Genomic DNA, 16,316 nt, shown 5'->3' with positions numbered 1-16,316 from the left:
GACCATAAATTGGCCTCGATTGCAGCATTTTGGGTCAGCTAGTGCTGCACTGGCTCCTGCGGGTGACACCTTTCTGCTTTGACAATGTTTTGGGGCTTCCTTGGTGCTAGGAAATCTTAGGCCCTTCCCTTTTTTTTTTTGCCACACAGAGTGGGATAAACGGAGCCTTGCAGGCTGGGAGTGAGGATTGTTATTGAAGCCAAACTGCTCTTTTGTTGTGCTCTGCAGCTGGCAGGTGCCAGGAGAGCACAGTTCTGTGCCATGGGGCTCGGGGGACTGTGGGTCAGGCTTGACCGTGTCTCTAACACAGCGGGTCTCTCCCAGCTTCTCCGTGCGCTATCCTCCTGCACAGGCTGGATGCAGGGGCAGCTGCTCAGGGTCATCTATTTCTTTGGAGGCTGAGAAGCTACCTGCAACCTCAAAAAAAAAAAAAAAGGAAATTAAATAGAGGGCTAGAAGAGGAAATAGAGGATAGTTAAATACTGAGGTCATCAGTGGAAGAGCTGAGGAAGCCAGGCATTAAAATCACAGAAGTACAGTCTGTTGCAGTCAGAGCCTCATACAGCAGATTATTCTTTTCCCCTGTATGTAGTCCTCTGAAACTATTATCAGCAGGTTAATCCTGTATCACGGCTGGCACAGGTCTGGCTCTGTTTTGCAGGGGAGGAATGACTCTATCACGAAACGGGAGACAGAGGGCAACAGCCAGAGTAAAATATTTAATACATACAGCAAACAGAAGAGGGAATTTCAACGGAATAGTTACAGAAGGAACATATGAATTTGCGTGTCTGCTTTTATTTTAAAGAGCTGTTTCTCCCCAAGAAGCCCCTCTCTGCAGGCAGGGCGACCCGCCTCGCAATACCTTTCCTCACAAAGCCTTGGGCTGCTCCCTCCAGATTCCTTTTCCCGACCTGGGCACGCGAGTCGCTGCTCGTGGATCCACGTTACCACCCCACGCGCCCAACACTGGCTGTTCTGGGGCTTTTTATGAAAAATAAAAAAAAATTCCCCGTGTAGGGCCCCCCCGAGCCCCGCCGGCCCCTGGGCAGCCCCCGCACCTCCATGAAGAGCCCGAGGGCGCCGGCTCCCCGTGCGGGGCGGGGGCAGCGCGCTCGGGGACCGCGGGAACTCCCTGTAAGAATCATAGAATCACAGAATAACCAGGTTGGAAGAGACCCACCGGATCATCGAGTCCAACCATTCCTATCAAACACTAAACCATATCCCTCAGCACCTCGTCCACCCGTGCCTTAAACACCTCCAGGGAAGGTGAATCAACCACCTCCCTGGGCAGCCTGTTCCAGTGCCCAATGACCCTTTCCGTGAAGAATTTTTTCCTAATGTCCAGCCTAAATCTCCCCTGGCGGAGCGTGAGGCCATTCCCTCTTGTCCTGTCCCCTGTCACTTGGGAGAAGAGGCCAGCACCCTCCTCTCTACAACCTCCTTTCAGGAGAGAGACGGGAACGACGTTTCAGGCCGCCCCTCCCGGCAGAGGGGAAAGCCGAGGTCCCGGGGTGCCCGAGCTCGGCTCCTCCGTCCCGCGTCCCCCCGCCCGGGGCCTGCGAAGCGCCTGCTCCTCCCCGAGATCCCCCGGCCGGGGCCGCTTCGTCCCGCCCGACGGGGCCGGCGCTGCGGGGAATAACGCGGATCTCCCGCCGTCCTTCTTCCCTCGTCCCGGGCACCGACAAACCCTTCCCGGCCCGGCAGCGCCCCGAGGGGGCGACCCCAGGCTCCGGGGGGTCCCGGGCCCCTCCCCGGCGCTGCCGGAGCGTGTCACAGTGTGTCTCTTACGGTGCCCTGCGACGCCTCCGGAGCTCAAAGGCTGCCGAGTTCTGCTTCTGACCTTGCCGAGCGAAAAAAAAAACCCAAAAAAGAAAAAAAAAAAAAAGCTTCACGTTTCTTTCTAAATTAAACCACGGAGCAGCTGTTCTCCCGCACCGACATTACTGCCGCTCCGCGAGCAGCCGGCGCTGGCGCGGATCCCCCTCCCGGAGCCGGGAGCGCAGCCCTTGTTGGGGACCCCGCCGCCCCTCCCCGGGGATCCCGCGGGGCCATCCCGCCCCCGGCATCTCCCCTCCTCCTCCTTCTCCCTCTCCCCCGCCTCCCGCACACCCACGCGCTCTCCCCGTCCCTCCTCCCCGCCAGAGCGCTCCTGCAGCTCCTCCGAAAGGAGCCGCTTCGCGCTTTCTTCCCACACCCCCACCTTTTTTTTTTTTTAAATAATATTTTGTTCTGTTTTGTTTCCCTCTCTTACTCCCCTTCCCCTGCGGAGCGGACCCTGTCGGGGCTGAGCGGGGAGCATGGCCGGGGGGCGCCTCTCGGGGCTGCTTTTCCTCCTTCGTGAGTAGCGCGGGGGGCGACACGGAGCCTGTCGCGACAGGGGCGGCTCGGGGGCCGCGGGGGCTTCCCCCTAGCGCTCCCTTCTCTGCCCCCGCAGACGCCGCGGCTCGCCTGGCCGCCGAGCAAGAAGTGGAAAACCTCTCCGGGCTCTCCCCGAACCCCGAAAGGGACATCTTCGCCGTGCGGGAGAACAGGACGACGTGCCTGATGGCGGAATTCGCCGCCAAGTTCGTCGTCCCCTACGACGTGTGGGCCAGCAACTACGTGGATGTGAGCGGGGGGCGGCGGGGCTCGGGGCGGGGCGGGGGGGGGGCCGAGGCGGGTTCGGGGGCTCCGCGCTGAGCCCCGCTGAGCCCCCCGGCCCGTCCGCAGCTGATCACGGAGCAGGCGGACATCCCGCTGCCGCGGGGCGCCGAGATGAAGGGCAGGTGCGGCTCCAACGAGTCGGAGCTGGAGGTCTCCTGGCTGGAGCGAGCCTACGCCCTCAAGCTCTTCTTCCTCAAGGTGCGGGGGCTGCCCTGGGGGCTTGGGGGGTCGGGGGGGGTGTCGGTGCCGCCGGGGGCCTGACCCGCCCCGTCCCGTCCCGCAGGAGGGGCACAACACGTCCCGGGGGCAGGAGGCTTTCTGGAGGCTCAGCCGCGTCCAGTTCACCTACGACACCTCCGAGCGAACCTACTTCAAGGACGCCGTCAGCCGTGAGCGCCCCGGGGGGCAGCGCGGGGCCCCGGGGAGGGGGGGGGATGCGGTGGGACGCGAGGGGAAAGGAGCCCTGAACCCCCCCTTGAGGCCGGACCGGGTGCCGGTTTCAAACCGAGCGCGAGTTCCAGTCCCGCTTTCGTTAAGGAGGCCTCCCCCTGTCCCCAGGCCTCCCCGAGGGGCTCCCGGGGCCCTCCTCGTCGTCTTCTCTTCTGTGGGCAACGTTTTTTAGGGTTTATTATCTCCTCGGGTCTGGTGGTGGCTGAATAGGTGGGAAAGCGGCAGTTTCCCGAGGTAACGGTGAGATCAACATCAATATCCATACCCTACACACCCCCACACGCAGCAGCCTCCTCTTTTCTTGCTCAGTTTCCTTTCTTTTGCCTTTCATTTTGCTTTTTATTTTGTTTCTGCTCAGAAATGAGGTGTCTCATGTTGCAAATTGAAACCCTGTCATTTGCAAGTTGTTATTCCTTAAGATTTTCAAACTCAAGTGAATGGCACGTTGGGAGTTGGTGGCATAGGACACGCTGGACTTGGAATTATTTTCCCCTGCGGTGTTTCTACCGTTTGTGTCCCCAAAAGATGGTGGTGCCTGTGCCTCATCACCGTCTGCAAAAGCGAAACCCTGATCGCCTTTTTGCCCTCCTGGAGGGGAATAAAGGGCTGCAGAAGAGCATGAAGTAGGAGGCATTCCTCATTCCACCTTACTGAGCTGCATTCAGCCTTCATTTATAAAACAAGCTTGATGTGATGGGAAAGTATTTTGTCGTAATCCATACTTGAACGAAACGGTCATGTTGTGTTTTCAGGAGAGGTGTTATGGCCTATTTTACTTTGTAGCGAGGTCCACAAATTGCATTCCTCTTTCCCATCCAAACTCGGGGTCCAAATGCAGCTGCAGGGATTGCTCTTTTCTCAACACAGGGAGTACAGGCACGGTCTGAGGCTGAAACCTGCCTGTGCGTCAGTAGAAGCCGTTTCTCCAACTTTAGGGACTTCAAGTCCTGTGACAAGAACATAGCTGGCAGTGGCAAACGCAGCTGTCCGCTTCGTGACGACAGGACTGCGCTCTGCCGCCGTTCGTTGGTGTGTGTGGGCAGCCAGCCCCAGTGCGACAACTGCCCTGGCTGTGTGATGCTGCCGTGCCTTAAGCGTGGTTCTGCCCCAGGAGAAAATGCTGCTTTAAGAGCTGTGGAGTGTGCAGCCGCTGTGTTGCACATATGCTTGCGTATCCTTTGTGTTCAATTCCTTAGCTTTGTTAATAAAATCCCATCGGTGCCCCAGAGATGGGACCTGACCTCTGCTGTTTCTGCCCCTTGGTCAGCCGGCAAGCACACGGCCAGTTCACACCGTCTTTCTGCCTTGGTCACCCCGGCTGGGAAGTCCTATGAGTGCCAGGCACTGCAGACCATCTCCCTCATCTCCAGTGACCACCAGAAGTCTGTGCAGCTCTTGCTGTCGGAAGTGCGCATCCAGCCCTTTGACATCACCGCAGATTTTGTCTTCAGTGAAGGTAAGGTGCGGGCTGAAGGCATGTCCTGCATCGCTGAGATTCTGGTGCTACCACAAGCTTTGGGGGTGTCGTACTGAAGGAGTTTGGGTCCCACCTTTATCAGAACACCTTTTCCTCCCTCCGCTGGGTTGTCTGCGCTCCCTGAAATCCCTCCAGCCCTTCCCCTGTTTCCATGGTACCTCAGAAGCCTTTATGAATTCAGCCCAGGGGCTGTTTGGTCAAGACGTGGGCTGTTGTTGCACGTACATTGGCTTCTCTAAGGACTCAGTTAGCTAGGTTGTCAGCAAGATCCAGAACTGCCTGGTGCATGAGGAGCCCTGCACGGCTTAGGAGTCTCCTCTGCAGCACAGAAGGTGCTTTGGTACAGCTCCAGGAGCTTTTTAAGGACACAGCACGCTTCTTTTGCACAGCTTGTGGCTGTGGTGGGAAGCAATCACGATGCACATTACTGACTTCAGTTTGATTAACACTCATTGCGAGGGTGAAGAAGTGTAATGGGGACTTTGGGACTACGGCTCGTGTGCCGCACGCACGGGACACTGTTCCTCCTCTGAGGTTTCTGTAATGTTTATCGTGGGTAAAAGAAAATGTGACCTAACGCATGCTGTTTGTATCAAAGGGTCGTACTGAAGTCAGCAGCAACACTGCCATGGGGCAGAATTCCTGCAGATTTTGCTTTACTTTATCCTGAGGAACCGACCCATGGTGCTCCTCCTTCCCAGCTTCCCTCTGCCTTTTCTATCAATTTGAATGAGGGGGTGTAAACACGTTCACCTGAATTAGGGCTTTGAGACCAGTCGGCTTTTTATAGTGCCATCCTAGCAAATTGGTTAACTGTTATTATAAGGGGATGCAAATAAAATTTGTACCTAGCGAAATATTTTAACAACATGCTAGAAAATAGTGGTGGTATTTTCAAACGCAGCATTAAAAACACTGGGCTTTATCATTTTGCTTGTGGGAAATATTTCAGAACACAGTCAAAAACCGGCGCTGACTACAGAGCCGAGCACTTCCACTCATGACTCACATTCCTCTAGCTGATGTAGTAAATACATGCTATTATGTACGCTGGCTCCAGCAGAGCTCTGCGTGGCTGAATTACTCATGGCAAGGCCAGCGTAGTACAGAACAGGTTTCGTTCCTAGGCACAAATAAATATATATATATATTTCTATTGAAGTAGTACCATATTTTGCACAGGCTACAGGGATAAAAAAAGTAGAATTTCATAGGGTTTTTTATATCATTTTTGCTGGCAGATTTTAATCTTCTCCCTCCTCCTGTGGATCCTACATTTGGGTTTTGGCTAGGCAAATCTTGGATGCTCAGAAAAGCGTATTTAAAATGTGTAAGTCTGGACTCTATTTTAGCTGTTTTGTCTCTGTGATGCCAAACTTGTGAAGTCCCAGAGCTCACAGTTAAAACAACCAAACTCGGGGTTCATTGCCAAAGGGATGAACTTGCCTTTTCCATGGTATGCTCTTTGGTATCAGGTGGTAATTGTGGGTGGGTTTTTTTTCTTTATTGTTGTAGTTTCTTTGTTTTTTGGTTTTTTTTTTTTAAATCCAGGACACAGGGAGACCCACTTGGTTTAAAAATCTTTAAATGTGTGGGAAACTCCTTCTGAGGAAAGCACATTTTCTTTCTTTGCAAAGATTTCTGATTACTTTTTGTTGCTGTTATTGTTCAGTGGCGCTCTTTATTTAATTCCACTGGAAGTTAAATAGCAAAGAGCACCTGGAGAGGATGGTCATTTCTCAGTGAAGCTTTACACAGGGTTCTGCCGCTTCTCCCAGCGGCACGTCCCCACCAGCCTGTCCTCGGCACATGCATGGCAAAACATGATCCTTTGTGGGGTCTGAGAATCACTGCCAATCTTAAATTACAGTAATTAGCCTTCTCCTTTTTGGTTCATTAATTTCCCATTATGTAAAATTCCTATTAATTTTGAACAAGCTACAGAACATTTTAAAATATTTTAGAATAGAAAAAGAGACCCGCTAGGGCAGAGGAGTTGCCGAGACACAGGAGGTTCAGGGCCCTTTTGCCACAAAGAAATGGGGAGAAAGGTTTTGTCATTAGTTGTGACACTGTCCTGTCTGGAATAGATTAAAAAGCTTGTAGGGTGTGATTAGATTGCTTGTTTTATTCTTTTTGAATGCTTAAACTCATGTGACAGAATATAATTTTTTTTTTTTTTTTTTAAATTGGGACATTGCTTCCAACCCTCACAAATACATACATATATAGATTTATGTATATTTATATATAGCTACCTTTTTCAATACAGAAGCAGCAGAATATTTTTTTTCATTCAGAGCTTGGGAAATTTTATTATTTTTCATAGGAGAAATGCGTGTACATTTTTCAGCTTAAATGATCAGTAAAAAAAGAGCTGGATCAAGAGAGTGAGAGGAGAACCTTTAAATTAAAGAAGGAGCCACACAAATTTTTAATTCATTTGATTTTAATGAAAGTAATGAAAAATACTAATACCAAGGGATAAAAAGGCTGAAAATTAGGGACCGGGATCCTGGGAGGTCTCCTCTCCCTCTGACCCACCCCAAGCAAGCGCCACATTTTCTTAAGCGTCCTTGGCACCAAGTAGCTCCTCTTTGCAAGGTATGCGGCCACATTTAAGAAAGCACCCAGCCTTTTTTCTTTTTCTTTCTTTTTTAAGCTAATCACTTATCAACGCCCATCTCAAACTCTCAAAAATCCATCCTGTCGTGCCAGGCACAATTGGGCTGGTTTTCCATCCCTTTGAACAGCCCCTGCACCATTCCTCAGGCTTGCAATCGTGACTGCGGGGAACTGCTGATTTTTTTGCCGTGCTGCTATTTGTTCTGCAGAAGGATGCTGAAATAAGAAAATGGGCCTGTTGGGGGGTTTTGTAGTCTAATACTGAAATTGGACGAGCACTCACCATAGAAACCGTGGCAGTACGTGAGCCTGGGTGCTGCACAGTGTCTGAGGAAGCACGACACAAAAGAACAATGAGAAATGTACCTAAATGCCTTCTTTGTATCAGCCAGCAGCCTTTGTTCGAAAGGACCAGGTCTGTGAGGTGGCACAAGTTGGGCTCAATGCCTCTCCAGCGAAGGGGTGACCCTATGGGATTTGGGATGCAACAAAGCTCCCGACATCACCTGAACTTTTCATATAGTTAAAATTTGCCAGGGACCTCTTTGCTTTTCTGGACTGAGGGGTAGAAAGCATTGATTTAGGGAGATGCTGAGGTCCCTGTGACCTAAAGCAAAATACTTGGGAAAATCTGATGGAAAAGGCTGTTTCCCTGCAGAAGGCATTGATTTAAAATACATAGCGGTTCCCTGTGCAATTGTATTTTGTTTGCCGTGCATCAACCAGCCGCTCTGGTCACACTATGCTTGAAGGGGTCGAGTGTCTGAATTTATTGTCTGTGGACTTCATGCAAACCATTCTCCCCTCCTGCTCTTCCTTTGCTTACAGGACAGGAATGATACCTGTTACTCATCTCCCCACGATGTTGTGAACATGCACACCTATGCACCTATGCAGTGCTTTGAACTCTTGGGGTGAAATACACCATATGGGTATTAAAGTACACTTATAAATGTGAGAATATTTTTATTTGTGGTAAGATGTTGTGTTTAAATTTTATATAAATGTTGAAATACTAAATTCATCCTCCTAGCAGTCAGCATCTGGAGAGCCTTAGTTCCACTGTAAATGTGTTTGGCCTTAGCACTTGCCTGTGTCTCCGTGTTGGCTCCCCCGGCAGCCCTATTCCCATTCCCCCTGTGCTTTCCAAAGAGCCCAGACTTTGGTGACCTGCTCCAAAAGGATAAAATAGATGTTTGGTGCAAAGAATTGTCACTAGGGCTGGAGGGGCTGTGTGCAAAGCTGCCTTCACTGATGGGGCAGAGCGCTTTCTGCCCAGGGAGGTGCAGCAGGGTCCAGCTGGGGAGAGCAGGAGAAATTGTGGATGTGCTGCTGGAGGCTGAAGCCTTGCTTTCATCTTCCTGTGGGCTTCTGGGTTTTTTTTGGTTTTTTTTTTAATTTTAATCCTCTTCAAGAAGCGTCAGGATAGAGAACCACCTTCCTCGGCTGCTGGCAAAAATTGACACTGTTTTGAGTTGTGACTCAGACACTGAAATGTCCATGGACACTGGAGCTTTGGCTGTGTCCTCTGGCACATTTTGTGCTCTGCAACAACTTTGCTGGGGCAAAAGGTGGGATTTCAAGTATTTCAAGCAGATGCTTTAGAGTTGGGTTAGTCCTCTGCATCGCAGCACTGGTGCTTTTAGCTTGGCCTTTTTCACTGGCTGCAGACCACGCGTTCACCCAGTTCTGCAAACGCAGCATCATTCTTGTTTAAGGAAAGGTGCATGGGCAAACCTGCTGTGTTTGAGCACAGGTGAAGGTGCTCAGTTGGGTTTAAAGCAGGCTTGTTTCAATTTTCTGTAGCTAAACCACTTTCAAAGCAAAAATTAGAGCCTGCAGGAGGATATTGCAGCGGCTGAACTAAAACACTGCCAGCGGGCACATCAGCACCTGGCAGCCCACTGGGCTGTTGCAGCTGTGTGGTGTGTGCACAGGAGCTCCTCTAAGGTGGGTCCTTCCCACAGGAGAGGTGCCGCTTCATGCCAGCACACGGGCAGTGGACTGAGTGGGTTGGAGCATCTCTGGACCCGTGGCATTGCTGTGTACGTGCCTTTTCTGGTAGTTGTGTCCAGGGATGCCAGCTTGCCACTGTGTCTCTCTGCCTTGGCACTGGTCAGGCCTTAGCATCCTAAACCAGGAAGAATTTTGTTAAGCTTTAGTAGCCTGATTTTGGGAGCTAAATAATAATTGGGGCTTTTTTTCCCTTTCTCCTTAATACAAACAAACAAAACCCCTGCATTGCAGCAGTTGCTGGATCACCCGTAACACAGTCCTGGTGATTAATCACTCCTCTGGTGAAACAGTGAGCAACTGGAACTGAAAAGGACAATTTTTTTTTCTTTTGGTTTTTTTTTTTTGTTAAACTACATTTCACTTTTGCTTTTCGGTTGGACTTCATTTACAGCTCAAAACATTTCCCAGTGGCATCGCTGCAAGCCTGGTGCTGGGAGGATGGCTCCATGCCAGGAGGCAGCGGAGCTCCCAGAGGTGCCAGCACTGCTGGAGATACCCCCCTGCTGTCACCTCCTGCATGGGCCTGGGGGGTTCTCTAGGTTTTTCCTGGTCTTCGCCACGCGCCATTTGATTTGTAGTGTTTGCTGTTTGTGGTGATCACAGATCTCCGTGTCTTGCAGTCAGCTGCCTGGGGAACCCATCTGGACAGTGATGGGAAGAATTAGTGGTGTCCTTTGTATTTGCTCATCTAACATGCAACCTCTCGTTATTTTTAGTAATGGCTTTTTTTTCCATTGTTTTCAGCACTATTTTATTGCTGTGAAGAAGATGATCCAGTGGCCAGAGCACTGTCTCTCCTGTACCCCATAACCATATCCCTCCCAAGTTGCCATTTTTCTTCTTTTTGGTCTGGCAGCCCTGTCTCAGCAGCGTTGGCTCTGCCTGTCCATCAGCACAGATAAGCAACAGTCCTGCAGGGGAAAAAAAGTAAATCGTGATCCTGCCATTCAGGCCTGCAGTAGACTCTGGAAGCTTAAGGGAGTTGAAGCTGGATTGCCAGCATAACGTGTTTCCTAACCTTGGTGGCCGTGCCTTTGCAAGATAAATAGAGAAGTGTTTTCCCATTGCAGTGCTCATTATTTTCTAATGGTTTATTAGACATGACAGGGACTTATAGACCAGGGAGGGAAACACTGGGTGGGGGGTGGGGGGAAGGCTTGTGTTGTTTCTGCTCATCCTTTGCTGTATTTGACAAGAAACGTGGGGTTCCAGGATGCTGTTTGACCAGAAACACATGTGCTGTGCCAGTGCTAGTGAACTTGCCTTGGGGAGCTCACAGGGAGCAATGCTGTTCGATCTCTGTCAGCTTGCGGGTAGAGGGGGAAAATGATGAGCAGGGTAAGTCTGATGCAGGATTAAAGACTTTCAACTTGATGTTGGGTTCTCATGATATTATATTTATAGCATCTGTAACTAAATGAACAAAGCAGATCTTCAGACGTGGTCAGGAAACTTGGAATTCCACTGTCTTGTTCCCAATAAGGCTATTGCTGTACTGCGTCGACAGAGACCTGAAGAGGAGCGTATGGACACAGAAGTCTTTTTTTTCCCCCACTGTGTAGGCTGGTTTGACAGTGGTTACCTCTCCCTCCAAACCCTGTGTTGTGACTGTGATTTCACTTTCATCCAAAGCAGTTGATTCTCTCCCTGGGACTCTGATGACGGTTGCTGTGTCTCATTGCTGCTGCGGCTTTTTTTTCTGCACAGAGACCCCAGAGTGGAGCTGTGACTCCAGGGAGGTCAATTCACTACTGCAGCAGGAGTTCAGATTTGCAATGTCTCCTTCACTTCTCTATTCCCTTTCCTTTCTTTCCCTGCAGAACACAAGTGCCCAGTGGACCAGAGGGAACAGTTAGAAGAAACCCTGCCTCTGATTTTGGGCCTGATACTGGGATTGGTCATCGTGATAACCCTCTGCGTTTATCATATCCACCACAAGCTGACAGCCAACCAAGTGCAGATTCCTCGGGACAGATCTCAGTACAAACACATGGGATAGGGGACAGGATTGAGGAGCTCAAATATTTATCAGGTAGAGAAAGCAAAAGCACTTTTTTCTAAGAGTGAGGAAAGGTTAGGTGGGGCGAGAGATGGTATTCACAACACCTCATTGCGAGTATTTCCTGGAGACACTCGAGGTTAGGCTTTAGTCAGTGCAGAGGCATAGCCGTCTCTGTAAAAGGACTCAGAGCATCTGATTTTAGGAGGGTGTTTGTGGCAGTAGGTGATCTGAATACCTTCTTAAGCAGCTGGGCTGTTCATCTGGAAACAGAAATGCTTCACATGTCAAAGTTCAACACTGGGGGTAAAATTAGCTGTTTTTCTTCTTTTAATTGTTCCTTCCTCCCCGCTCCCCCTCCCCAAAAAAGGGACTCTTACCTCCCCAGTGTGCTGTCTTCAGCCCTCTCTGTTCACATCTATGCAGGGAGCAGGGCTAGGGAACAGAGCCGTTAAACAGACTGCAGTAAGGTCCTGTAACAAAAGGACTCAAACCACATTCCTGCAGTTTGTATTTATGTTAAAGAAAGCATGAAGGCAATTCAGGTGTGTTTTGGAAACAAAAACACCCAAAAGACCAGAACCTCAAGCTGGTATAAACTGGAATAATTCCAGTGCAGCAGATCACAGCCAGCTGAGAAGCTGACCTTGTGCTTGAGGCTGAGTGAAGAAACTTTGGTTTTGCTTCTTGAGCCACATTTAAATTAAAGCTTAAAAAAAAATAAATAAAAAGGGTATTGATACACAGATGTTCAAGTGCCATGCTACTGCAAGTCAACTGGGAAATGCTTCTGGCTGGACATCCTGCACGTATTGTGATTGTCGTTGAGATGTTACATTGCTACCTGCAACTGATATTTTCACAATGAAACAAAAAAAAAAGAGAACAGATGTGTTAAGTTACTATGCAGATTATTCAGGTATAATCTAATGTAATAGGAAAACTATAAAGGAATCCTTAAACTGTATCCTTAAATGTAGACCATTTTTAAAATTAATTAAAACATGTACATATATATAATACTTGATTTGCCTTCTTATTTTGAAATGATGTAATGCTTTTTACCAACTCCCTGATATCTAATGGAATCTGTGCAAATGCATAGTCTGGATGTGAAATGCAGGATGTATCCTACTAGTATTTTTGATGCACATGATTTGGTGAAGATGTGGTGGCTCAGTATTCTGTAATATACTTCTCATCTCTTGGCCATGTCTTTCTTACATGTTTTGTGGGCAATGGCGTGTTTCACTTTGGTTGTTTCCATTTCCCACAAAACCTTTGACTTCCCTTGGCTCTGGTGTTACAGCAACAAGACTTAGTCCAGACCTCATCTTAGTTTAGGGTATGGAAAATACTTTGCTCTCCTTGAACTGATTTGATCCAAACTGGGACTCATACAAACCATGCCGCTTCAGCTTAAAACAGTGTAATAGGCCAAGAAAAATAGTAAATTCAGTGTTGAGAAGTGGAAGAGGAGAAACTTAACTGCTTTTTAATGCTCCAGCCTCCTTCGAAATTTATGGGGTTTGTTTGATGAAGATGAATGCAGTAAGAGAGTTCCTTTAGTCTTCCCTTATTCCTGGTCTTACATCTGTCATGCTTGCCTTTTTATTTTCTCATTCAGATGTAAGAAGGAAAATTATGGTGGTTAATGATGTTTCTGGTTTTGCCCTTTTATTTTAAAACTCCTGTAAAAATGTTCTGGGCAGGCTTTAGGCCAACCAAGTGACATTGCTACAATGAGCTGATTATTATTTAAAAAAAAAACCAACAAAAACTGGAAAGGTTCTGACAGAAACAGCCAGAAAAAGCCATAGGTAGCAGGAGGTTGACTAAAAGGATAAAAGGCTCATCCTTAAGAGAGGGGTCATAGTTATCAGCTTTGTCTTGCCTTGCTCTTGTCTGCCTTCCATCCAGAAAATCTCTTCAAGCCAGCTCCCATCAGCATGTAGCATCTGCTCCTATATTTGACATCCAAAAAAAAAAATTAAATAAAAAAGGAAGCAAACAGCTGAACTGCAGATGCCAGAGGAGCCCCTCTGCCATTTCTCTTCTGAAGAGAATGTTTTGGCAAGATGAATGCAGGAATGAGCTGTTGGGACGACGTGGTTACACGGATGAGCAGCAGTGGGGCAGGACACAGGGTGGGGATGAAAGTTCACCAAACTGGAGACACTCAGTCCACAAGAGGCTGGTCCCAACCTGGCTGGTTTTCTCCCGGTGAGCTGCAAGTCTTTGGTGTCATTAGGACTATTTTTTGCTAGTTTAGGTGAGTAAAATCAGAGATGTAAAAGAGGTGCAACGTGGTCTGTAAAAAATGGGTGAAGAGAAGGACTTTGGGGTTGGAAACAACAAAGAGGATCCTGGTTTTCCCCTGTGCCATCCGTTTCTCTAGGAGAGCCCATCAGGGCTTTTTTTCTCCCTCTTTTTACATTTATCATCTCCTTTGCCTTGGAAAACTTGAGTTAGTTGAGTATCCTCTTGGATATTTTAACATTAACTAGGTGACATGAAAAAGAAATTCTTTCACTTGCCTTTAGTAGAAGCTTTACAGAGTTAAGGAAATGCAAATTGCAACATTTTTATCCGTGTGTCCAGCCTTGCACTGAGGCCAGTGCATAGCCTGTGGCAGAGGCAGGGAAACTGCAACGTATTCCAAAACACGCAGCCAAGCAAAGTCTTCATGCTCCTTCCTCTTGGCCTCCTGCTTTTCCTTTATGTGATGGCTCCTCACACAAGCCGTTGGTGGCAATCCTGTTTGTACTGTAGTTTCTTACAGAAATCGTACTTACTTTGCGGGTTGGGTTTGGAGGCAGGAAGGGGGTCGACAGATACTTCTCAAAATCAGAGCAGGGCATGGGAAACTCACTGCTCTGCACCCCTGCAACATCTGGCTGGCTTCTTAGCCTGTCTCAGAAGCTACCGTTCAGGGCTTACAGGGAGCTGTTTGAAGGCAACAAAACCTGGGGCTTGGCTTAGCTGCCTTAGTGTTACTCCTAGGAGAGGCAGCGGCTGGTAGATGAAGCTGCTGAATGGATGTATCTCGCTGCTGGTTTTTTGAGCAGCTGTTGTTTGTTGTGTTCAAGTAAAGCTGCTGGTGGTTTTTAGCCCCTTGAAGGTTGTGTTGTTGCTTTGCCATTTGCAGAAAGTGAGCAAGACCTGCCTGGTGTAACAGGGAAAGTTTCTCAAACATTCATATGTATTTGAGATGGAAAAAATGGTAATTTATAGCTGACTTTGCAGACTCCTTTTAATTCAACCTGCAGTAACCCTGTAAGAGCAGTCACAGCAGAGCCACCTGAGGAAAATACTGTCTTCACCACTCATAAGAAGCTGCCCTTGAGCACCAGCCAGTTCAAAGTGGTGGCATTGGCCATCTGGCCAGAGGACAACCCCCAAAAAGCTGATGCAGCTTTTGTGATCCTGTGCCCCTATACCTTAAGAACCTTTGCTGCTTTCCATGACAGGTGATAGAAGTTTGCCTTAGGTAGTCCTCAGCATCACCTTCAGGGTGAGAGTGTCTGCAAGCTGTCAGGAACGTTTGTGTGAATACAGTAATTAATTCCTTGGGTTTGTCTGAATTAAGACAGAAAATAGTTCCTTGTTGGACTGAAATGTTTTTCTTCTCTTTTTTTGGGGAAAGAAAGGAAAGAGAAACAATAATTTCAGCTCAGTGACAGTTTGCATTGTGCTCCAGACTGATGTATCTTATTAAAAGAAAAGGTTAGTTAAGATGTTGAAAGAAAACCTTTTGATTCTTTCCATCCTTGTGCTAACAACTATTTACTGAATTTGATCTGAATTTTCCATTGATTTAAGCTTTCCAAGCCTATTTTTAAAAAAAATTATTAATGAGAGGTTAAAAAAGACATCCGACTTCTCTCCTGCCCAGCAACCTACAATAACATTTTGAGGATTGCAACGCTTTTATTATGATTTTGTTTTACATTCATATTCATTGATGCCTTATGAGGTAGCTGCAAACTTGAACACTTTGCTTTATCGATGTTTATGAACCTGTTAGTAGAAGGTGGGTAACTACAAGGAACTTATCACTCTACTGAGCTCTATAAGGACGTGTAATAATTAAACACTTACTGAATAAGCTGTTAATTACTTACAGAGTATGTATGATTAGAACTTCAATTATCAATTATTGATGTATTGCCAAGGACTTGAGTTGCATAGCCAGTAAATGACCCGGCCTCTGCTACTCAAGTGAAGAGTATTTGTGACTCCTAGAACTGGTGACCTCAGAAAAAAAAACATCGTTCCTCAGTGAGAGGTGGGAATAAATGCATTGGAGTAACTGGTCACGCGCAGAGCTCAGCCTTGGTGGTGCAGCAGATAAAGGCATCTTCAGGGTGAATGGATGCTCCTAGCATCTCATATCTTAAAAAAATAAAACTAAAGAGAGTGTGTTTTGGTTTTTTGTTTTTTTTTTTTCTGAGATGCCCAAGAAGGGCAAGACCACTCGACCCATGAGGTGATAGTGATGGAGGAAACAGCTTCTGCAGAGCAGATGCTGAAGGGACCACTATAAGGGCTCAAGAGTCATCAGGTCGCAGGAGGTGAGACCTGGGAAGATCCTACAGAGGTTACCCAAAAACTTCACAGAAAGGGTGATTGATGAACATGTTAACTGTGTGGTTGAAAGTAACAGGCTGTGGTTATTCCCTGCTTTTTTTTTGCCTGGCTCTGACTTTATTTGAAGTTCTGTGGGTGACACAGGCAAAATAAAGCTTTTTTTTTTTGTTTTGTTTTTTTAATAAGTGATGGCTGAGGCATTTTGAAACATTCACTGATGTCAACAACAGAAAGTAATATAAAACCTCATTTATAAGAGTTCAAGATGCTTAAGGGAGCAAATAACATTGTAGACTCATTAGCTGACTAATGATGCTACTGGGGAGCCTGGGAGGAATGTTTTCACTAGGCATGAGAGCTGAATGGTTATGAGCCAAAAATTAAGGACAAGTAAGGGGGAAAAAGAAAGGGATTTTTTTTTTTTTTTAGGAGACAAGTAAAGAAAGGTGGAAATGTTTCAACATAGACAGGCTTTCTGGAGCACTTCAGATGTGGAGCTGTGTGTGTGTG

The 16,316-nt window shown here is 47.8% G+C and overlaps 1 protein-coding gene across 1 annotated transcript; it reads left to right on the top strand.

The window, feature by feature from the left end:
* Positions 1-2,270: 2,270 nt before the first annotated feature.
* On the top strand, positions 2,271-12,238 carry LAMP5 (lysosomal associated membrane protein family member 5). Its single transcript, XM_069850195.1, has 6 exons — positions 2,271-2,343; positions 2,441-2,613; positions 2,716-2,847; positions 2,933-3,038; positions 4,367-4,555; positions 11,038-12,238. The coding sequence occupies exons 1-6, from the start codon at positions 2,304-2,306 to the stop codon at positions 11,214-11,216; spliced, it is 819 nt and encodes a 272-aa protein (XP_069706296.1). The 5' UTR covers positions 2,271-2,303; the 3' UTR covers positions 11,217-12,238.
* Positions 12,239-16,316: the final 4,078 nt, after the last annotated feature.

This window comes from Phaenicophaeus curvirostris, chromosome 2 (genome assembly GCF_032191515.1).
Source record: "Phaenicophaeus curvirostris isolate KB17595 chromosome 2, BPBGC_Pcur_1.0, whole genome shotgun sequence".
Classification (NCBI taxonomy): Eukaryota; Metazoa; Chordata; class Aves; order Cuculiformes; family Cuculidae; genus Phaenicophaeus; species Phaenicophaeus curvirostris.
Note: the sequence above shows the minus strand (reverse complement) of the source record. Positions and strands in the feature narration are given on the sequence as shown.